Source organism: Sorex araneus, chromosome 1 (assembly GCF_027595985.1).
Source record: "Sorex araneus isolate mSorAra2 chromosome 1, mSorAra2.pri, whole genome shotgun sequence".
In the NCBI taxonomy this organism is placed as follows: Eukaryota; Metazoa; Chordata; class Mammalia; order Eulipotyphla; family Soricidae; genus Sorex; species Sorex araneus.
The window spans coordinates 303,052,804-303,076,717 of NC_073302.1; the positions used below are offsets into that span (position 1 = coordinate 303,052,804).

General features: G+C 45.7%; 1 protein-coding gene across 6 annotated transcripts in view; it reads right to left on the reverse strand.

Moving 5' to 3' along the window:
* Nucleotides 1–23,914, reverse strand: part of TENM3 (teneurin transmembrane protein 3) — a 1,301,134-nt gene that overhangs the window by 90,853 nt on the left and 1,186,367 nt on the right. For all 6 annotated transcript variants that reach the window (XM_055131945.1, XM_055131963.1, XM_055131957.1 and 3 more), the window contains one exon: nucleotides 20,540–20,725. In XM_055131945.1, the coding sequence (XP_054987920.1) occupies nucleotides 20,540–20,725 (186 nt within the window). The remainder of the gene's footprint in view (nucleotides 1–20,539; nucleotides 20,726–23,914) is intronic.

Consider the following 23,914-nt stretch of genomic DNA (forward strand, 5'->3'; position numbering starts at 1 on the left):
GAAGCAAAGCCCGGCAAGAGGGAGTGTCTGGGCAGAGTCGGTAAGTACAAGGTGTCGGCCAGTACCAGGTGTAATGAGCCCCGACACAGAAACTGTCACATATGCTTAGCAAGTCATCCTAACTGCAGCAACTAGCCCTTGATTGGACTGAACGGGGACAACAGAGTTGGAGAGGTGATAGGCCAATAAGGCTCAACTTTCTGTGATTGAACCTTTCTGTAAGCTGAGACCCTCTATAAAATATGTGTGTATTTGGCAATAACGTTTGCCTTGCACATGGCTGACCCAGGTTCGATTCCTCTGTCGAACTCTCTGAGAGCCGGGCAAGCTATGGAGAGTATCCTGATCGCACGGCAGAGCCTGGCAAGCTCCCCATGGCGTATTCGATATGCCGAAAATAGTAACAAGTCTCACAATGGAGACATTACTGGTGCCCACTCGAGCAAATCAATGAGCAACGGGATCACAGTGATACAGTGATTTGGCAATAAAGTCAACAGCCATCAGCTGCTCCTGGAAGGTGTTTCTCCACGTGCCTGTCATCCTTTGCCCCAGGTCTGCCGGGACCCGCTGCACAACATGTCTGGGCACGTTAGGGGGAAATGTTTTGCAACAGGGAGATGCAGCGCTGTGAGCGGCAGATGGAGAGGGGAGAGACAGGACTGGAGGTGGGGCACTCAAGTCTGCAGGATTCCAGCAAGTGTCTTCGCTGAGCACAGATACATATACACAGAGGTCGATACGCAATCTCTGAGCTCAAGTGATTTTAGTGGTCACACCGTGTCAGGCGAAAGTTCTCCTACCACCATCCCCACGCTCCTTCTTGTTGATCCAGGGGCTAGTGTTCTGAGCCAAAGTGGAATAGTCTCTAGCTACAGAAACTTGCCCTACCGTCAGAAGCCTATTTGGACGAGGAAACATAAGGATAATGGGTATACTATAAGATGAGGCAAGAAAGAAGAAAATAGAATTTCTTCTTTTTCTACAAAGAAACAAAGCTAGAAACTTCTGAAACTAAGGAGAGAACAAACTACAGGATACCAGGAAGCTGATGGGACACTCAAATGTAAGTGCAAAAACAGCAAAAATACCAAAACTTCGCTAGAACACCTAATTATGAAATTAACGAACATCGCTGATAAAAAATATTAATGCTTGCTAGAGAAAATATGCAACATACAAAGGCAACCTCACCAGGTTATCACCAAAATTCTCTGCAGAAACTCTACAGTCTTGGAGACAGTGGAATGATATATTGAGAATCTAAAATTAAAAGCTTATTTCTGTTATTAATAGAAATTGAGTGAAATATAGGTAACAACAATCATGATAGAGGACTTCAACCTATCACTACCAACAAAGGATACATAATATCAGATAACATCACTGTCACTGTCACTGTCATCCCGTTGCTCATTGATTTGCTTGAGCAGGCACCAGTAACATCGCCATCTTGAGACTTGTTACTGTTTTTGGCATATCGAATACGCCATGGGTAGCTTGCCAGGCTCTGCCATGTGGGCAAAATACTCTCGTTAGCTTGCTGGGCTCTCCGAGAAGGGAGGAGGAATCGAACCCAGGTTGGCCGTGTGCAAGGCAAACTCCCTAGTGCTGTGCTATTGTTCCAGCCCACCAGATATCATCACATATGATTTACCATATACACAGGAAATTAACAAATAATGGCCTTATATAAACTAACTGATCTGATAGGTATAAAGGAGACATTCAGAAGGTCCCAACCGCAAAGAGAAGTATACATATTTTTCTGAATTGTACAGAGAACTTCAAGTAGGATAAATCACATACTGGGGGACACGAAACAAAATCATACTAAGCATTTTTTTGGAGAGTCACATCAGGCGATGCACAGGGGTTACTCCTGGCTCATGCACTCAGGAATTACTCCTGGAAGTGCTCCAGGGAACATGTGGGATGCTGGGAATTGAACCCGAGTCAGCTGCATGCAAGGCAAACGCCCTACCCGCTGTGCTATTGCTCCAGCCCCCATACTAAGCACTTTCTGACCACAATGGTCTGAAGCTAGAAATCTACCACAAAAAGAAAACTGGAAAATAAGTTCAAGTGTGGTGGCTCAAAGGCATGTATGTGAATAATTCTTGGGTAAGCAAAATGATCAAAGAAAAAATAAAAAGAGCCTTTAGATCATCAGCAAAAATGAGGAGACGGGGGTCTCCACTCATAGTGGGGATTCAAAGTAGAAGGTTCACCACAAGACAGTTCACATCAGAGAGGAAGGAAGGTCTCAAACAATCAAACAGAACAGCTACAGGAACTGGAAAATAAGATCAAATGAAGCCAAAATCCAGTAGAAGGAACAAAATAATAAAAACTTAAGAATTAAAATGAAGGGCTATGAAGTCAGGGCAAGGTTGTTTGAAAGAATAAACAACTGATCAGCCCTCGTATTGGCTCACTAAGAATTAAAAAAACCCAAAACACTAATTTTAAGAGTCAGAAATGGACAAGATGAAATTACAAACCACTATTAAACATGAAAGAGCCTAAATAGAGGGAGGAAGGAAAGGAGGAAAAAGAAGAAGGGAGGGAGGAAGGGCGGAAGAAGTGAGATCAGATTTGCCACCATACATGAAAATTAACTAAAAATTAAATGAAGACTTAAGTATAAGGCCAAAGCTGTAAACTATAGAGAAAAATGGGCGAGATGCTCCTAGCCTTTGTTCATTTGGTTTGTGGGCCATACCCAGCGGTGTTCAGGGCTTATTCCTGGCTCTGAGCTTTGGGATCAATACTGGCAAGCTCGAGGCACCATATGGGGTGCCAGGGACCCACCCCCAGGAGGCTGTGTGCAAGGCAAACACCCACCCGCTGCTCTATTGCTCCCACCCACAGGCTTTGAGCTCAGAGACCTATTTGGGGACCCAACTATCACAGCCAAGGGAAACAGAGCAAAGAAACAGTTGGGACGACTGGCACACCATAAAGGAAATGAACACAAAGCCAAAAAGGGAACCTGCTGACTGGGAAAAGCCATTGGCACATCACAGGGTGATAAAGGGGTTGATAGATACAATAAACACGAGAACCTATATGATGCGGCAACAACAATAAAGCAATCCTGATGAAAACTAGCCAAAAATAGGTAGAGAAGGGAGCATCACCACAGTGAGAGTTGGAAACGATCACTCGGGACAAGAACTAGGAGCTGAAAGTAGGTTAAGGGATATACATGAGGACCTTTCAGTACCTGTATTGCAAACCATAGTGCCCCAAAGGAAACAGAAAGAAGAGAGGGGGGAGGGGGGAGAGAGAGAGAGAAGAGAGAGAAGAGAGAGAAGAGAGAGAGAAGAGAGAGAGAAGTGCTTGTCATAGAGGCTGGCAAGGAGGGGGGTTGGAGGGAAACTGGGGACATTAGTGGTGGGAACTGTACACTGGTGAAGGAATGGGTGTTGGAATTTTATATGACAGAAACCCAATCATGAACAACTTTGTAATAATAATAATTATTATTAATAATAATAACAACAACTAGCTAAAATATCTGAATTGACTCTTTTCCAAAGATGCCACTCAGAAGATTCATAGGCACATGAAAGTATACTCAATACTATCTCTCATTAGGAAAAAGCTCGGCAGAACCACTCTTAGCATCTGACAGTGGTGAGAGGATCTGTTTCAAATAGACTGACACTCAAATAAACAAGAGTCAGTGATGGTGTGAAGCGAAAGGAACTCCGGGCCATGGTGGGTGGAAACACAGCTGAGAGGCCTCTAGGGAGGCCGCTTAGTCAAATCAAAGAGGACATTCCATCTTATGATCCAACAATAACACAAAGGATAATTCAGAGGAATATCTGGGCTCCTGGGCTGGAGCAATAGCACAGCGGGTAGGGCATTTGCCTTGCACGTGGCTGACCCGGGTTCAATTCCTCTGCCCCTCTTGGAGAGCCTGGCAAGCTACTGAGAGTATCTCGCCCGAATGGCAGAGCCTGGCAAGCTACCCGTGGCGTATTTGATATGCCAAAAAACAGTAACAACAAGTCTCACAATGGAGATGTTGCTGGTGCCCGCTCGATCAAATCGATGAGCAATGGGATGACAGTGATACAGTGATCTGGGCTCCTAGGTCCCTGGTAGCATTTTTCATAGTAGCCAAAACAGAGAATGAACCATCGTCCATCCACAGAAGGCTCCGTGACTAAGCAGTGGCCAGCACTTAGCAGGACGTTGCTAGGCTAAAATTGTGCTTTTGGGGGACAACACGAATGGAACTTGAGGTGATGATGCTAAGTGACAGACAGTGTCTCTCCTACATGGAGTATAAATAACCAAAGCAAGTGAACTGGTGAAAGAGAATGAAACACTAGCTTAACATTCTGTGAAAGCTGTGCAGCAGAAGCCAATGGAGGGATGGCAGGTGTGGGAAGTCAGATTCCTGGAATTTCACGGTATCATGATATCAATGGTCATTTGACCCAGCAATACCACTGCTGGGAATATATCCCAGAGAAGCAAAAAAGTATAGTTGAAATGACATCTGCACTTACATGTTCATCGCAGCACTGTTTACAATAGCCAGAATCTGGAAAAAACCTGAGTGCCCTAGAATAGATGACTGGCTGAAGAAACTTTGGTACATCTGTATAATGGAATACTATGCAGCTGTTAGAAAAAAGGAGGTCATGAATTTTGCATATAAGTGGATTGGCATGGAAAGTATCATGCTAAGTGAAATGAGTCAGAAAGAGAGACAGACATAGAAAGATTGCACTCATCTGTGGAATATAGAATAACAGAACAGGAGACTAACACCCAAGAATAGAAGAATAGTAGAAATAAGTACCAGGAGGTTGACTCCATGGTTTGGAGGCTGGCCTCATATTCTGGGGAGAGGGCAACTCAGAGAAGGGATCACCAAGTATAATGCGGTCGGAGGCCATTCGGGGGAAGGGTGATGCGGGCTGAATGTGGTCTAGAGATTGGACACAGTGGCCACTCAACACCTCTATTTCGAACCACAACACCTAGAGAACAAAGGGGAATACCCTGCCACAATGGCAGGGTGGGGTGAGGGGAGATGGGATTGGGGAGGGTAGGAGGGATGCTGGGTTTACTGGTGGTGGAGAATGGGCACTGGTGAAGGGATGGGTTCTCGAACTTTGTATGAGGGAAACATGATCACAAAAATGTATAAATCTGTAACTGTACTCTCACAGTGATTCACTAATTAAAAGTAAATTAAAAAAAAGAGAAAGTAAAAAAAATGATATCAATGGTCGGTCGGTTAAATTGATTTAAAAAAAATTTAGTAGAGCAGGGAGATGGCTCCAAGGGGTAACACAGGGTTTGCACGCAGGAGACCTGAGCTCAATTCCCAGAACCACAAGACCCCTGGAACAACTCTGGGTTGTTTGACTCAACAAAAGGAAATGAAACATGCGTGATGTAGCCTGGGCTGGTGCTCAAAAGCATGAGAATAACACTCAGGGGTAGCGGAGTTCTGGTTCTATAACTGATTGACTGGGCATCCTCAGAAAAGTTATGTAACCTCTCTGGGTCTGAGTCCCTTCAATGGAAATCTTCATTCTTTCCACTTGATGACGCTGTTGTGAAGATCAAAAGCATACAAGAAATGCGGAGCATTTTGCATTGTGGCTTAGCAGAGAGTTAAAAACTCACTGTTCATCTTATTAATAAAGAGAGGGTGAGAAGGACAAGTTCATGAAGTAAGTGGTATCTGGGAAGAGACGATGGAGAAAGGAAGAATTCTGATTTCAGCCAAAAGAGTCTTGGAACTGCTATTGATTTAATTTTATAGGCCAACAGTCTCCCGGGCACCCATAATGCCAGGATAAGCCCCCTCAAACGCCACCCCCTCCAGATATAATACTTGTGCTGGGAACGAATATTTTTGATCTGAACCGGCTTGTTCCCAGAGTGAGCACATTGGGGTCTGGAAGTTTCATTATTCTCGTCTCACACAAACCCTCTGCTGGTGGGTTTGGACAAGATCTCATCAAATTCTGATCCAACAGTTTGGAATCAAGGCACAATCTCTCCAATACCTTGTACTCACTCATAAACCGTGTAATTTGAGCAAGGTGAATTAATGCTTTTTAAACAAACACCCATGTCATCGACTCATAAATTTGGAAATACTACTAATTTTTTTTTCACTTGAGACTTGGAAATCAAGACACTTAAATACCATGTTTGACCTACATCTGTCTCGTTCTATTGCAACTGTGCTGAAATTTTTCCACTCTCGTTTTCATTCTGAAAGGCACTGAGCAGATGTGATGGGATATTTATTGCTAACGAGAGATGTAAGTTCCTAAGTGCACCAGGAAATCTGCTCCCTGGTGAAACAGCTTTCCCCACAGCTGCCAGTTGGGTGCTTGTGGGTGCCAGTTTGGGAGAATCAACTGAATTGCACAGCTGAGCTTTCAGTCTGTGGCTTTTTCACTACCTGGGCAGAGTTCAGAGGAGAATGTTTTGGGGAGTAGGGAAAGAATGAGGACATTAACAATAACCACACAGATAATTTCTTCTTTCCTTTTTTGTTTTGGGGCCATCTCCTGGTGATTCTCAGGGCTTATCCCTGGCTCTGGGCTCAGAGGTCACTCTTGGCAGGGTCCAGGGGACCACTGAGGGTGCTGGTGGGGGGTCAAATTTAGACTGGTCATGCTCTAGGCAAGTGCTCTACCAGTGAGAGATGTACTATCTCTATCTCTCTAGCCCCTTCTCTTTGCTTTTTTTTGGGGGGGGGGTGTTAACCCAGCAGTGCTCAGGATTACTTCTGGCTCTGTGTTTAGGAATCACTTCTGGTGGGCCTGGGGAACCATCTGTGGTGCCAGGGACTGAATTTAGGTCGGCTTCGTGCAGGGCAAGCACCCGACCTATACCTGCTGTACTATCTTTCCAGCCCATTCTCTTCACTTAGAAAAAAAATTAGTTTTTTTCCCCCTTTTTGCATAGGGGGGTATACCCAGAAATGCTCAGTGGTTACTGCTGGCTCTTCCTAGTGGTGCGCAGGGGACCCTATGGGATGCTGGGAATCAAACTTGGGCCGGCAGCTTACAAGGCAAGTGCCCTGCCCACTGTCCTATTGCTCTAGCCCCTTCTCTTTCTTTTCATGGCAGCCCTAAGGGTGTCTTTCACCCCGTGCACATCCATCCCAATGCATCTGGAATGGATCACTCACATACATAACAGTCACGACTGGGAGCTCCGGTGAAAAGCCAAGCATCACAGCGTCTGTGAAAAGCTCTATTTTACACTTGATTGTTCATGTGGGGATTAATTAATGAATACCTAATGCCATTAATTCACAATTAGATCACTTATGTTTAACCACATGCTTTCTATGCATACATATATAAATATTAATTCTGGATAGAATGATAATCATTCAGCGCCATAACAATTAAACAGCTGTAACCTGTCTCACGCGTTCAGAGCGGGAGCTGCAGGCAAACTCAGGAAGCAGATGGTTCTTACCCACCCGTGCTTAATATTAAAGACTTTTTTTCCAAAAAAAAAAATAGAGGTGTTGACAAATCAGAACTAGGAGAGGTAGTTTTCATGCAAATTGGCCAATCTGCAATGTAGATGACTCTAAAAAAAAAAAACCATGAATTCAGTGTATAGGAAAAAGGGGAAGCTCTGTTGCTAAAGAAAGGCATTATATTGCATTTGGGTCTAGTGGCTTACCCACCAACATAATTATTTACTAATTTCATTCACCCGACAGGGCTTAATGGAAACGCAGCTGGCAGAGTATTCATATTTATGGACTTCCTTTGGCTGCTCCTTAATTTATCCAAGGCATATGTCTGTTACATCCCAGAAACAATAGCCATCTTTCAGACAGCTGTTTTCCAACTTCACTGCAGAAGTACTCAGCCAGAGGCGAGGGCCAGGGAACTGTGAGGAGCAGGAGTGATCAGAAAAAGATGGACTCTTGTCATATCATCATCAACCGTTGTGTGCTTCAGTAGTAAAAGGGAAGGCTGGAGAGATGAGACAGGGGTTTAGGCACTAGCCATTCACGTGTCCATCCCAGTTCGACCCCTGGCATAGCCCCTCAGACCTCAGGAAAAATAGGCAAAGGGGAATCAAGCCATGACTTCTGTATATACTGATACTACAGTCAAACTTGCATTTTGAAAGCAGGAAGATTATCGTTCTGGATGTGGGTATGTGCTGGAAGTGGGTCAAGGACTAAACACGGTGGCCTCTTAGCATCTCTATTGCAAACCATAATGCCCCAATGAAGAGAAAAAGAAGAACTAAGAAGAAAAGCACCTGCTGTAGAGGCAGGCGGGGATGGGGATGGGTAGTGGGTGGTGTGTGGCAGGAGGGATATGGGGGATATTGGTGATGGGAAATGCACACTGGCGGTGGGAGGGGTGTTGGAACATTGTATGACTGAAGCTCGATGATGAAAGCTTTGTAACTATCTCATGGTGATTAAGAAAATAAATTAAAAATATCATCATCAAAAGAAAGATCACCGTTACTGTCACTGTCATCTTATTGCTCATCGATTTGTCTGAGCGGGCACCAGTAATGTTTCCACTGTGAGACTTGTTGTTACTGTTTTTGGCATATTGAATATGCTATGGCTAGCTTGCCAGGCTCTGCTGTGCGTGCAAGATACTCTTGGTAGTTTGCCGGGCTCTTCGAGAGGGGCGGAGGAATTGAACCTGGGTCTTCCGCGTGCAAGGCAAACGCCCTACCCGCTGGGCTACCGCTCCAGCCAAGATAAAGATAACCTAAAGGAAAAATAAAACCAGAAAAGGGGAGCTGCTGAGCTAGAATAGCAGGGAAGGCATTTGTCTTGCAGGTGGCCGACCCAGGTTCACTCCCTGGCACTCCGTATGGTCTTTTTGCTATCACCGGGAGTGATCTCTGAGCTCAGAGTCTGGAGTAAGCCAGGAGCACTGCCAGGTGTGGTCCCAACACCCCCCCCCAAACTAAAACAAAAGCAGGAAGATGGGAAAGAACTGTTTGTTGGGGCCACCTCCAGTGGCGCTCAGGGCTTACTCCTGGCTCTCTGCTCAGGGGTCACTCCTGGTGGCACTCCGGGGACCAGACGCCATGGCGGGGAGCAAGCCAGGGTCAGCTGTGGACAAGGCAGGTGTCTTAGCCTTTGTCCTCTATCCCTCTTGCCTAGAAAGAACGGTTTTAAGATGAAAAAAGACTAGTGTCAAAGTTGCAAGAGAAATGGCCCTGGCGAAGCTCTGGCTTAGCACCGTGGGAAGGAATAATTCTGTCCTGTGAAACTGAGAGGAGACTCCTTCCCAGCTGGTGAACAGGAACACCTTCCCTCTTACTACTGACTCCATCAGGGAAATACGGATCCGGGTCTCTGTCACTGTCATCCCCTTGCTCATCGATTTGCTCGAGCGGGCATCAGCAACATCTCCATTGTGAGACTTGTTACTGGTTTTTGGCATATTGAATATGCCACGGGTAGCTTGCTAGGCTCTGCAGTGCGGGTTAGATACTCTCGGTAGCTTGCCAGGCTCTCCAAGAGGGGCAGAGGAATCGAACCCGGGTCAGCTGCGTGCAAGGCAAATACCCTACCCAAGGATCCGGATATATATATGTGTATATATATGTGTGTGGGTATATATATGTGTGTGTATATATATATATATATAAAGACCTGGAATCTACATGAACACGCCCTGTGCAGTCTGGCAGTGCTCCGGTTTCTGTTTTGGAAAATATGAATGTGGCATATTTATAATCTCACACTTGTTATAATCTTCCCCTTTCTTGTTAATACGGTTGAGTAGCATTATTTCTTGCACCCAGCTGCACTGCCCCCAGCCTTCTATCTAACCTTCTCAATAAAAGGCATACAATGAACTTGGCAAGAACTGAAAACAGCCTTTTTTCAATCTTGATTTCTGGTTAAATTGTATCTCCAGTCAATTGAGCTTTAAACCCTCCTATAGACCAGGTTTTGGCAGAAACAGAGTCTTAAGTGATATTAAAAAAGATGAAAATCAATGAGATATCCCAAATTAAGAAAGAAACCCTAGCATCTCAGTACAAGGCACAATTGCAAGCTTTTCATAAAACAGCACCATGCTTATTTGACAGATACCCAGATTGGCTTTTATTCACATATCATGAGTCTCGATAAACTGTTAAAAAAAAATTCCAAATGGATTTAAGAAGAGAAATAAGATTAACAAACCAGAAGAGAAGTCTGAGGCATTTTATAGGTGCCTATTTAAAAAATCTACCCTGGTCATAAGTCACTGTAATTTCAATGAGCAAACTCAAAATATGCCTGGGATAATAACATACTTTACAAATCGTTTTCCTGAGGCACAGAGCATGTACCTAGCAAATGATTTTGGGAAAGTTAAGAGAGTAACTGAATTAGGACGCCAGTGAGTTCAGGGTGCCAGGAAGTTGGATCTCAGGGTTATCAAGACTAAAAAGAGGATGTCCATGGTCCCCTTGTGAAAACAATACATATAAGCCATATTTGCTAATATATTACTCCTTCTGGAGACCAGAGACGTGGATTCCCCTTCCACTTCTCCTGAATGCACTGTCTCTCTCAGCCCAATGCGCCCACAGCAAGGCAGAGAGGAACCAACCTTAGGTGTGATAAAGACTTTGTTTGTAGGGGCTGGAGCAATAGCATAGTGGGTGAGTGTTTGCCTTGCACGCGGCTGACCTGGGTTCGATTCCCAGCATCCCATAGGGTCCTCTGAGCACCGCCAGAAGTAATTCCTGAGTGCGTGAGCCAGGAATAACCCCTGTGCATTGCCAAGTGTGACCCAAAAAACAAAACAAAACAAAAAAAAACAAAAAAAAAGAGAGAGAGAGAGAAAAGACTTTGTAGCAAAGGAAGCAAATGTGGGTGGGTGTGGGTTTCTATCTGCATTATAGTGGGGGTGGAACTTGGGCCTCAGATAGCCCAGCTAGACCCTGAGCCACTTTCCCTGTGTAAACTGCCACTGTGCTGTAGAACTCGTCAAGTGTGAGAGGTGTATTTCTTCTAAAAGACTCAAAATTCTCATTCTCTGGGTCAGCCACCTCCATGTTAAAACTACCTAGCAGCTGGAGGACTCTTGTCTTGCACATGTCCGACCATGGTTCCATCCTGGCCACCCCATATGGTCCCTGAGCCCCACCAGGAGTTATCCAGGCACAGAGCACACATCCGGGAATAAGCCCTGAGCACTGCTGGGTGTGGACCCCCCACTATCAAAAACCACATATTCACCCACCCAGAAGTCACTGACCTTTAGAACTGAATTTTATGCCTTCTAAAAAGTGCTCCCTCTCTAGTCTTAGAGACACATCTAACATTTCCAGAAAAAAAAACAGCATCACTGAAATGAACCTCTGGGTTCTGCTGACTAATTTCAACTCTCACGTGGCTTCTTCATGAGTATAAGAGACGGCATGAAGGACAGAACAGAGAGAAGGGGAAGGGGGGATGTTCCAGGACATGAAGTCCTGTTTGAGCCCCTCCCTTCCCCCAGAGGTTACAAAAGAAACACCGGAAGAGATCTTGTCACTTGCTTTCTTTCGCCTGTTTTCTTTGATTTCTGGGCCACACCCAGTGGTGCTCAGAACTTCTTTCTCACTCTATGCTCCAGGATCACCCTTGGTGGTCCTTGGGGACTATATGAAGTGACCACCTTTGACAACCTTGGACAAGGCATCGCCCTGCCCGCTGCACTCTCACCCACCAAATCCTGCCAGTTTCAAGGGCCTGGTTAGGTCTGAATTTTCCGTTGATTTTTAACTCTGCATAATGGCAAACCTCGGTGGGAAAGAATTAGTCCCAGTCAACTCTGTTATCCAAATACTCTAGGCGGGATCACACTTACTCCAGTAACACTACTCAGTAAGTTTCTGGTAGTTACTTTGTGTAAAATATACCCTCATGCTCTTCTAGACGTTTGAAGTCATTTAGTACACTCAGCAACTTGGAGGCAATTCTGCTTTCATTCCTATGAAAGGCAGCAGAGTGAAAACTGAAAGAATTTCCCCAAGACTATCTGTAGCAGAGTTAGGATTAAAGTTAGGAAAAAACAGATACAGTCTTATCCAGTCTTAAAGTCATGGAAGTGTCAGAATATTCACAGATTCAGGTTTTGTGGGATAAGAAATTGTATCCCTTGGAGGACCCTCTTTCCGGAAAGTACCAAATTCTAAACAGGAAATGAGATTAGGTACAAAAGTTACTTTCTAACAAGGAAAAAGAAGTGGTAACAAGCTTGAATTTTTAAGTTGGTTAAAAATAAATACTAGGAAAATGGTTTAACATTTTTTAGTGTCTGACTTGTCTCAAACACTTTTTCTCTTTATTTCTCTATATTGGAGAATGCTACCTATATTATATATTTAAATATTTTATATTTATATATTTCACAGCAGAGCCTGGCAAGCTACCCGTGGCACACTCGATATGCCAAAAACGGTAACAATGATAGTCCTCATTCCCCATCCCCAATATGCCATTGGGCTACACTAGCATGCAATAGGGACGAATGGAGATGTTACTGGTGCCTGCTCGAGCAAATTGATGAAAGGGATGACAGTGATACAGTGATACAGTGATATTTATATACTTTATATATTTATATATTTACATATATATATTTACTTTTTGATTTCATCTTTCCAAGATAATGATTTTAAAATATTTTCCACAGAGAGACAAGAAAGATAATTTGGTCTTTATTCAATGCTATTGTGTAGTATGGTTTTCATTACTGAGAGTTCAGGAAAGTTCCATGTGGCTTCAAAACTTGTTATTAGGAAATGCCATGTAAATTTATTTGGCATTACTGTCAAATATGGGATGACTTTATTGTGTAATAACTGAATCTTATGTGAGCTTTGGATTGATCACAAGCATTAGCCGCTCTGTCAATGCCTTCACAGAGGAATATCATGAGTTTTACATTACCTTTGTCCATATCAATTCCTCATGTCATCTAGCAAGAAATCATTTTCTGGCGTGTTCATACGGTTGTGGGATAAACTGGGGGAAGATAACGCGGGTGACCTCAGGTTTGGCAGTACTTCTATGGGGTTTTGCCTTAACAATACAGAAATTCTGATAAATTCATGCTCAAAGAAATAGCTGCCCTTATAAAAGAGAAAATTGCAAGAAGACAAAAATGGTACAAATTCTGGTATATATTTCTATTTCTGACAAGGGAAAATTTCTGAGTAGGCATTTTACAACCTGCCTGATGACAAGACTGTTTTCCCAGACTAGCTCCATTTCCAACCCACGTTCCCCTCCGTTTACTGCATTGCTTCCGGGGCTCCCCAGGAGAAATTCCCACTGACACATCATCTCTGACCTGGTGCTTTCAGGACACTGGAGCTGGGGTCAGTGGGAGCAGAAACATTCCTGGCTGGTGAGCTATAATAGCCATGGACAGGGAGGATTTCACACCTCATAAATATATCCAATTAAATAGAAACGAACCGTATCACAGTGCACCGTTGTCCCCCAAGCCTAACGCTCAACTCACCGTGCCCTGCACTCTGGTGACACTCCTCCCAGTGCCCAGGTACTGAGGTGGCATCACCCCAGTGCCCTGGTACTCTGGTGGCACTCCCCCCCAGTGCCTGGTTTTGGTGACATCCTCCCCCAGGGAAAGCATGGTGGTCAGTGAAGTCCAGATCCAGGTCAATGAAAAAGGCCAGGGCCTTCACCAACTACAAATTTGCAAATATATTATCCCAGGATGCCACAGACCACCCCCTCTCCTCTGCAAGATCTCAAAAAGAACCAGAGCTGTGGGTGGCTTTGCATGTCTTTTTTTTCCAGGAAACTGTGTCCTTCTGGGTATAAACCCAGGCAGGTGGACCCAGAGACCCACTCTTTAAGCCTTCCCTCCCAAATACAGGAGCAAGGCTGGAAGCCTCCCTGAGCAGTTATGCGTATGTACATGATGGCACACTAGATCTTTTTTTTTTTTTTTTTTAGGAGGGATAACAGCCTGAACAAAGCAGATGCTTTTAAACGTCCCAGATTCTGTGTAATTAGAAATAAGGCTACCAATGGCTGGGAAGATAGTCCAGCGGGGAAGACGTTTGTGATCTGTTGCCCTGGGTTCAATCCCCATAATCCTAGGTGGTCCTCTGAGCACTACCACGAGTGATTCCTGAGTGCAGAGCCGGGGGAGAAACCCCTTGAGCATCACTGAGTGTGGCTCCAAAACAAAAGCAAACAAAAATGAAATAAGACTACCAATTTGGGAACATGGTGAGGCCTAAAGTCCATTGGTTTTGAAATGTAAATGTGGAATTTATCAGAGCAATCCTTTTGCTTTGGACTTGTCATCCTTTAAAAAAAATTAACCACAAAAAGAGCATTCTTTCTCTATTATCCTGAGACAAGACTTAGAGCTCCATGGCCGTCTTGTCCACACTTGTTTGGGTCTCAGCTTGCTCTCCACCCCGCCCAGGCGCTTTGTTCCACAGACACCTCCCCTGCTGCACGTATTTCATTTTTGATTCCTGATCTTTGGTCTCTCGAAGCCCAGAGCAGCCCTGGGTACTTCAGGAAGCCAGTGAAGAACTGGCCGTCCAGGCTGGGTCTGAACACGCCAAGCAGACCTTTGTGATCATTAATGATCTTGTTTCCCAGTGTACTGAAGAATTAGAATAAAAACAAATAGCTGGTCTTTTGTAGCTTAAAGGAATTAGGATTTCCCCTAGGCCAAATTTCCATTTGAATTGCCTGAAAGTACATGAAAATCAATGTAGCTCAATAGGCAACTTGGTGCTTTGCTGCTTGGCACCTCCACAGAAGAACAGATTCTCTCTCTCTCTCTCTCTCTCTCTCTGCTCCCTCTCTTCCCCTGCTCTCTCTCTCTCTCTCTCTCCTCTCTCTCCTCTTTCTCCTCTCTCTCTCTCTCTCTCTCTCTCTCTCTCTCTCTCTCTCTCTCCCTCCCTCCCTTTCTTCCTCTTCCCCTCCCTCTTTTCTCAAACCCAACCCAAACACCTTTTAAGTCACAGCTGTCGGGGGAACAAGTTCCATTTTATTGCAATGAAATGGAATTTTGTTCAACATTTTAAAGCAAAGTCTTTGGACAGTGATTTTGGTTTGCTTGTTGTTCTCTTACCTATTTTTCTCTCCCTACCCCCTGCTTTTTTTTTTTTTAATTTAGCTTCTAATTCTAAAACACTGCCAGTCTGGCTCATTTATACTTAATAACCAAATGAACTGGCTGGTCACTATTGGCTGGGTATTGAAATAAGTGACTTCCTGTAAATCACTTAATTCTAAGAAACCTATGAGGAATCTGATATTCACATAGGAGAAAAGGTCAGGCTGGCCCCTGGAAGCACTAAGTAAATGGTGAAAGAAGCATTCAAGTTCAAAAGCTCTTCAGCAGGAGGGAATTGCTTTAAATTGCATATGACAGGCCTTAGGAGAGTCATTTTACATCTGAAAACAAAAAAAAAATCCCAACTGAGGTACAAACAGTTCAGACAGAGTTACAGTGAATAAATCACAGATGATCTGAAAACCTCTGTTTTTAGGTCAACCCTCAGGCTTTCTTCCTGATGTGTGATGCGACCCCAGCTTTCCTGAGAACATGTGAGCCTGTGAGACGTGCTTAGTGGACAGAGAAATGAACTAATCGACAAATGAGGGGGAGGGAAAGGCAGTCTCCTGAAACTGTCTCACGAAACCTTAACTGCTGAGAAAGTTCAGCTGATGTCTTTTACTTATTTATTTATTCTAATGGCACAGGGCTGGAGCTATAGCACGGCAGGTAGGGCATTTGTCTTGCACGTGGCCCACCTGGGGTTCGATTCCTCTTACCCTGTAGGAGAGCTTGGCAAGCTCTCGAGAGTATCCCACCCGCACGCCAGAGCCTGACAAGCTACCCGTGGCATATTCGATATGCCAAAAACAGTAACAAGTCTTACAATGGAGACATTACTGGTGCCTGCTCTAGCAAACTGATGAGCAACGGGATGGCAGTGATACACTGCTTCAGTTTTACCAACTTGTATATAATGCTTTATTGCCCTTTTTCTTCATGTCAACCTGTGGAGCCAGGGCCAGTGCCCACTAGGGTCCAGGGGACAATGTGTCCACCTTCGAACTGAGATTGGGGCTTTTTTTTTTTTACCTTCACATGACAACTGTCACAAGGAGGGGGGCAGCAAGAGTCATTGTCACATGGGTGGGGCATTCGCCTTGCACGATGCTTGCCAGAGTTCAATCCCCAGCATCCCATATGATCCCTGGAGCACTGCCAGGAGTAATTCCTGAGTGCAGAGCCAGGAGTAACCCCTGAACATCGCCGGGTGTGACCCAAACCCTGTCTGCCCCCAAGTCACTGTCACTTCCTGCACGGGACCCCGCCCCTCATAGCTCACAGTGCTCTCTGTAGTGTTTGCAGAGAGGAATGAACAGGTCTTAGGGCACATTTTCAAGCAAATGCTCACACGGAGGGTTCTGATAGAAGCCCCTAGTTGGTAACTGTCAGTCTTGGGTACTGAGAACTCATCACCGCCCTGGTTAGTCCCACTTCCAAGGGACAGATTCTGCCCACAGACTCTTGTTCCTCAGAGTCTTCTATGGCACGAGCTTTTACAGTCAATTAGCCCGGCCACGGGCCCTGCAGACGACATATTTTCTCTTATCCTGAGCAAGAATAAAAGTCAGGGCCCGCAATAAAGCTGTTTCCACATGGGTATAGATTCTGCCTCGGTTAAATCAATACATTAACAGTGAATTTATTGAACGAGGCCAAGTCAAGGGATGGCCCAGTTTACAGATTTGACCTTGATTCACCTCAACTCTCAAGACGTGCAATTAAGCTTTTAAAAAATCTTGTTTGTAGCTATACAATATCATCATTTTGCCAATTTTTATTCCTAAATACCTCCATTGTACTTAAAATACATTTTAACTCTCTGCTGGATACCCCCATCTTCTATCTCTCCTAGCTCAAAACGAACAAAGAAAGGAATTTCATGATTAAAATCATGTGACCTTTTCCTAGAATAGTCACACACACAGGATGAGATCTGGCAGCTCCAGTGGACGTCTGTCCATGGACGTCTGTCTGCCCACCCCATAAGATTATGAAACAGTCTAAAGATACTTGCTGATCTGAGTTTAATCCCATACCTTCTCTTTTTCTTTACTTGTGAGTGTGCCATATTCTTAATGCTTCGGGGCAGAGGGGAGGCGGAAGCGAGAAAGATGATTTATTTTAATCATCAGACTCTTCAAGGAAGATTCCCTTTGCTTCACTTTCAACCTGCCACTATCATGGGTCTATGTCTGGCCCAGAGCACTGTAGCACTGTAGCACTGTCCTCCCGTTGTTCATCAATTTGCTCTAGCATGCACCAGTAATGTCTCCATTGTGAGATTTGTTGTTACTGTTTTTGGCATATCGAATAAGCCACAGGGAGCTTGCCAGGCTCTGCCATGTGGGTGGGATACTCTCGGTAGCTTGCTGGGCTCTCTGAGAGGGATGGAGGAATTGAACCTGGGTCAGCCACATGCAAGGCTAATGCCCTAACCCTGGTGCTATCGCTCCAGCCCAGGGCAGAAAGGGGGATTTGGGGCAAAGAACTTACAGATGAACTTGCCTAAACTGAGTTCCTGAGGAGAGGCGCAGATGAACACGGTGATAAGGAAGATCTGAAAGGAACTCTTTGCTGTGAGAGGCATGTTGACAAAATGCTTGAAATTCATAACCTATTTTTACTAGCAAAACGCCTATGGTTTTATGAAACCGGGAGCAGTTTATGAAGATGCTCAGATGACGAATGAAGAATCTTCTTTGCTTTTGACCGGGCACTTTTGTTTGCTTCTAACTGTTTAATTTCTCCCTGCACCTCTCTTTCAATTAACCTCCCTGTTTGCATTCAATGAGATGGCACAGACTATGCAGAAAGAGGAAAATCTCGCTGATTTATGAGTCTTCTTTCAGAAAGTGGCAGTTCCTTTCACCCAGCTGCATCGGGACTGGGGGTGGGAGCCAGCACACAGAACTAGGTGCCCTGAAAGAGGAAACATCTCAGAGATTCCAGGCCGAGGTAAGGAGGCAGACGGGGAGACAGCCATCAGACCTCCGTACACCAAACCTCGGGATCTCCAGTTCTAGCAGCATCAAGAGCAAACCAACGATTTACAGGTTCTCCACACTTCTGAAAAGGTTCAGCTGTTGGAATATTTCCCCTTTTCCAGCTGCCTTCTGGAGTTTTGTCACAGAAACCTTTTGTCACAGAAACCTAGCTGATCTTTGACCCGGATCTAAGGTGCTAGCCAGAATTGATTTGACATTGTAGATTCCAGGCTGCAGCCCAGCCTGGTCTTTGGGATGTAAATCCGAGTGCTTTCAGCCCAAAGAAGGCTTCCGTTTTGGTTTTGTATCTTCTTTCCGGGGGGCCTAGATTAAGGGCCTGCAGATACAAGAGAATTATGTTGCCTCAATGTTCTTCCTGTAAGATCTTTTGGTGCTTTTGGTGACGTCAATGTATTGCGCCCTTTAGAAGGGCCATGATCAATTAAAAGGGGTTGGGAGAGAAGGTGAGGGGGCGGAAAGTGTATAGAAGGGGAAAGTGTATAGGTCGGGGAGAGTGTATAGAGAGAAGATTGGAATAAACTGCAAGTGAGACCAACCATCATGGCTCCGTTCCTTCCTTCGCCTGCCACATCTTCGCCATCAACCTCCCCGGGGTGGGGGAAGTGGCCGGAGGCTACCGAACTCGGGTGGCGGGAGAGACAGCTGCTGCCCTAGGCCCTGTGCCTGGCTCGGTGCGGTGAGGCGTCCCTTCCCTCGCCCGGGCCTTTTCTTTTTATTTTTATACATTCAGCCACTGGGATTTCTTTCTTAAATGCAGCAGGCTCATGATTTCTACACCGTGACTAGGATGCTGTGTAAAAGTCGCTGAAGAAAATGAAGCCATAAAAAAAGGGGGGGTGGCTGTGAGGAACCCCAATAAGCTATCGGAATAAGGACAAAAATAAGAGTCATTTATGACAAGGTTCCTGTGTTCTTGGATATCTGAAGGCTATTCAGGAAGAGTCCAGCTATGGCAAGGTAGCCACAGGCCACTGACAAGTTTGTGGGGGCCACCAGCTAGTGGCTGAGTGACTACAGGCTAGTGGGTTCGCCTCAAAGTCCACTTCCTGTTACCCCCACCATGGTCCCTTGGGTTGGGTGTACATCAAGGATACACACCTGTCCCACAACTCACATTGTTCCCCACAGCTAGTATGAATTCACACTCCTGAGTCTAGGAGATAGTTGGGTTCCAACTGTGGTGGCTTGTGACTCGAGGCCCATTTCTTGTCCTGTCACAGCTCTGTGGGCACGCTGGGGTTCAGGACAGGGTCCCAGGGGTACAATACTACCTCTGTCTGCCCACAGCAAGACTCACCTAGGAAAGCTATCAAGGCCTTTTTCTGCCTTAGCGTTGGGCGATGTACTACAAGAAGCCAACGTGTCAAAGTCTCTTCAGACTTAAGGTGAGGGAGAGGCCAGACCCGGGTGCCTGGGACAAGTGTTCTGTAGTGTGGCAATAGACACCAGGGCAGCCTGTCTCCCCCGGAAGAAAACCTTCCCCTGCTGGGGGCAGTTTCAGAATCCAGAGAGGTTCCCCACAGACCAGTCTTTGCAATGTTTTTCTTTACACTTGGGTTCAGGAGTGCTCAGGGCTATTCCTGGCAGTGCTCGGGAGCCTAGAAGGGGTGCTAGGATCAGTGGGATGTGAGCTGGGCAAGTATCTTAACTTCCAAACTGCATCTCAGGCCCCTGAAATGTTTATCATGTAAAAAATAAACCACTCTAGTTATTGGCTGATCACAGTCAGGCCGTGCAATTACACCCCCCTTTCCTAAAGATTACTTAAGCCATGGAACTAGAAGAACATCTCTGCACGTTTATTGCCAAATAGGGAAGAAAATCATTTGCGTGAGTCCCTTTTGGTTAACGTCACCAACCCCCCACCCCCAGAAACTGTCACTGTCACTGTCATCCCGTTGCTCGAGTGGGCACCAGTAACGTCTCCAGTGTGAGACTTGTTGTTACTGTTTTTGGCATATTGAATATGCCATGGGTAGCTTTCCAGGCTCTGCCGTGGGGGCGAGACTCTCTTGGTAGCTTGCCAGGCTCTCCGAGAGGGGCGGAGGAATCGAAACCGGGTTGGCCGCGTGCAAGGTGAACGCCCTACCCGCTGCGCTACTGTTCCAGCCCTCGCTTCGGCAGCACATATACTAAAATTGGAACTATACCCCCGGAAACAAAAAAACAAAATCCACACCCAAAACGGGGTAGATTAAGCTCTTGGGACCACAGTTCCTCTGTGCTCTGAAAGGTACTTTAATGCGCTGTTTAGATGCAAGAGCCGCTGGAAGCGGAGAGAAGCTTCTTGGCAGAGGCAGCCCCCTTTGCGGTGAAGACCGGGAAAGCGGTGAAGACGGGGAAAGCGTTAAGGAGAAGAGCCCCCCCCCCCCCAGGTGAAACGGGAGTGAGGATGGGGCCAGGGGAGGGGAGGGGGGGTCCCCCGCCTACCGATGGTGCAGTGCTCCCCGTTCCACCCCTGACTGCATTCACACTTGCCGTCCCGGCACGTCCCGTGCTCGGCGCAGCGTGGGTGGCAGGCGCGCTGGTTGCAGGCGGGGCCGGTCCAGCCCTCTTCGCAGCGACAGCTGCCCCCCAGGCACACGCCGTGCGAGCCGCAGTCCACGGAGCAGATCTCTGCAGAGGAGTCAAGCAGCGGGGTGGAGAAGAGGGAGTGAGTGGGGAGCAATGCAATAGAAACCACAGTGCCCTCCCCCCCACCCCCGCCCCTCCCCCTCTCCCGCCAAGCTTGGCTGTAGAGCACCCAAGGGAGACACATGCATTTCTTTTTTTTTTTTTTTTTTAAATTTATTTATTTTTAATTAGAGAATCACCGTGAGGGTACAGTTACAGATTTATACACTTTTGTGCTTATACTTCCATCATACAAAGTTTGGAACCCATCCCTTCACCAGTGCCCATTCTCCACCACCCATAAACCCAGTGTCCCTCCCACCCTCCCCAATCCCATCTCCCCCCCACCCCACCCTGCCACTGTGGCAAGGCATTCCCTTCTGTTTTCTCTCTCTAATTAGCTGTTGTGGTTTGCAATAAAGGTGTTGAGTGGCCGCTGTGCTCAGTCTCTAGCCCTCATTCAGCCCGCAACTCCCTTCCCCCACATGGCCTTCGACTACAATGTACTTGGTGATCGCTTCTCTGAGTTGACCTTTCCCCGGAACGTGAGGCCAGCCTCGAAGCCATGGAGTCAACCTCCTGGTACTTATTTCTACAGTTCTTGGGTGTTAGTCTCCCACTCTGTTGTTCTATATACCATAGATGAGTGCAATCTTTCTATGCCTGTCTCTCTCTTTCTGACTCATTTCACTCAGCATGAAACTTTTCATGCCCACATGCATTTCTTTGATTCCTTGTTTGCTGCAGGGAACCTTGAGTGGGGTCTTGCCTGTGCATGGCAATTCTCAGAGGCGCTGGTGGCTGGAGCATGTGCCGCACGAACACGTGTGTCCTGTGCTGGCATGCCATGTGCTGGGGTGTGTGCTGTTTTATAGAGGTTCCTCGAGCAAACAGGCAATTTTGGGGACACACCCAGCAGTGCTCAGAGCTTACTCCTGGCTCTGTACTCAAGGGTCACTCCTGGTGTGGCTTGGAAGATTCTATGGGAAGCTTGGGATTGAACCTGGGCAAGAACCCTACCTATTTTACTCTCTTCGGTCCTCAATTTAATGTACTTTTTAGATGAATCTCTCTCTCTCTCTCTCTCTCTCTCTCTCTCTCTCTCTCTCACACACACACACACACACACACACACACACACACACACACACACACACACACACACACACCCCTCCCAGAGGAGTTTGCAGCTGACACTCAGACATGCTGGCTGAGTACAGGGGCTACTTTTCCCGTTCAGGTGACTGTGTGGCTGGCACGTACAGGTTGCTTTGCAGAGCCCTAGTAGAAACCAGTGTGATCATATACAGAACTTCCGAGTATGTCATTTGGAAAAGAAATTTTTCATTTACTCGGATTTGGGAATGTCTTGTAGGAAGGAAAACAGGGGCAGGACTTCAAAAAAATGTTAGTAAGAGGCTAGGGATATAAAATAAAGGGGGGAAAAGAGGAGTATAGAAAGAATTTATGTGACAACAGTCCTGTTTTCCCCTTAAGAGGGGGTGGAAAGAGACAGACAGACAGACAGAGACAGAGACAGAGAGAAAGAGATTGAAAAAATATACTTTGATAATCTCTTCTTTTACCATATCTAAAATTTATAATACAATAAACTGTTTACTTTTTCTCTCTAAGTTTTGGGTCATACACCACTGTGCCCAGGGCTGACTCTTGATTCTGTGCCTAGAGATCACTCCTGGGGGTATTGGGGACCCAGATGGGGTGCCAGGGATTGAACTTGGGCCGGGTGTGTGCAAGGCAAGAGCACTACCCCTATATTACCTCTATCTTTTGTGAGACTGAAAGACCGGGGCTTAGTTTTGTTTTTTCTGCAAAAATAAAAACGCTGATCAATAAGCACCTGAAATGATTCCTAACAAACAATGGCCCTCACAAGTGATTCAGAGCTTTATTTGAAAATTAGAGCCGTGGAACTGTTGATATTTCTTCCAAACAGCAGCCAGCACCATTATTAACAGGAACAGAGGGCATATATTTTTTTCCTGCCACATTTTTCTATCTCCTTCGAATTAAATTTTTGATTAAGAGATCCAAGATGGTTTGATTAACTTTAGAGCAACAGAACATCCACCGTGCTACAAAGGAGAGAGGTTTCTTTTGGAGGTACCCTTTTTCTTCCATGGAATCAATTTTTCATTAGGGTGAAGGTGTTTATCAGCGTTTAACACACTCGCTTTGAGCAAGGTACGTCAATCTTTGTAATGAACTTATTAATTAGAGTTAATTTAATTGAAGTGGAATTGAAGAGCTAATTAATGGACAAACTGCTGATGAAGATAGAGAGAACCTCAGTGGCTTTCAAACCTATAAAACGTTCAGATGCAAAGAATTCATTTCTTTTCTTTGAGCAGCTTAAGCAAATGTTTCTTTAGTTGGGACAGCTGCTGATTATTGAATTTAGATATATCTGAAGGTCACTGCTGCCACAGCCAAGGAGGGAGCTGGGAAGGTGTTTTGCTTTTGGGATTCGGTCAGAACAATATTGAATTCCCAGCTACAAATGGCCACCACAGGCAACGTGATCATAAACTTTAAATGAGACCACGTGGAAAACAAACTGGGGGCACGTGAACCTAGATATTTTCACTGGAGGAATATTCATATTTGAGATCTTTACAGATAACTCTGTATCACTGTCATCCTGTTGAGCATTGATTTTTCAAGTGGGCACCAGTAATGTCTCCATTCGTCCTAGCCCTGAGATTTTAGCAGCCGCTCCTTACTCATTCTTCCCAGCAGTGTTGCATTGGAGGCTCTTTCAGGGTCAGGGGAGTGAGACCCATCATTGTTTCTGTATTTGGCATATCAATATGCCACGGGGAGCTTTCCAGGCTCTGCCATGCGGGCAGGATGCTCTCGGTACCTTGCCAGGTTCTCTGAGAGGGACAACTAGGCTATAAGAGGTCAAGCGCTTCTGGGAGCATTGTTTTATAGTCTCTGGATCTTGGTCATTGATGGGATTACATGGCACGGGGGGCGGGGGTGGGGGGGCAGTTTGTGGGTGTGGCTGCCAAGCTACTGGAAAATGGGAGTGGCGGGGGGGTGCCTGGGTTAAGGAGGCCCAGTCTCAATCCGATCAGGCTTGGAGATCTCAGCCCTGGGTTTACAAATCATTTCTAAGCCAGTTTGCAGCTAACAGCAAAGCATACAAGAGATTTTTAAAGATGATTA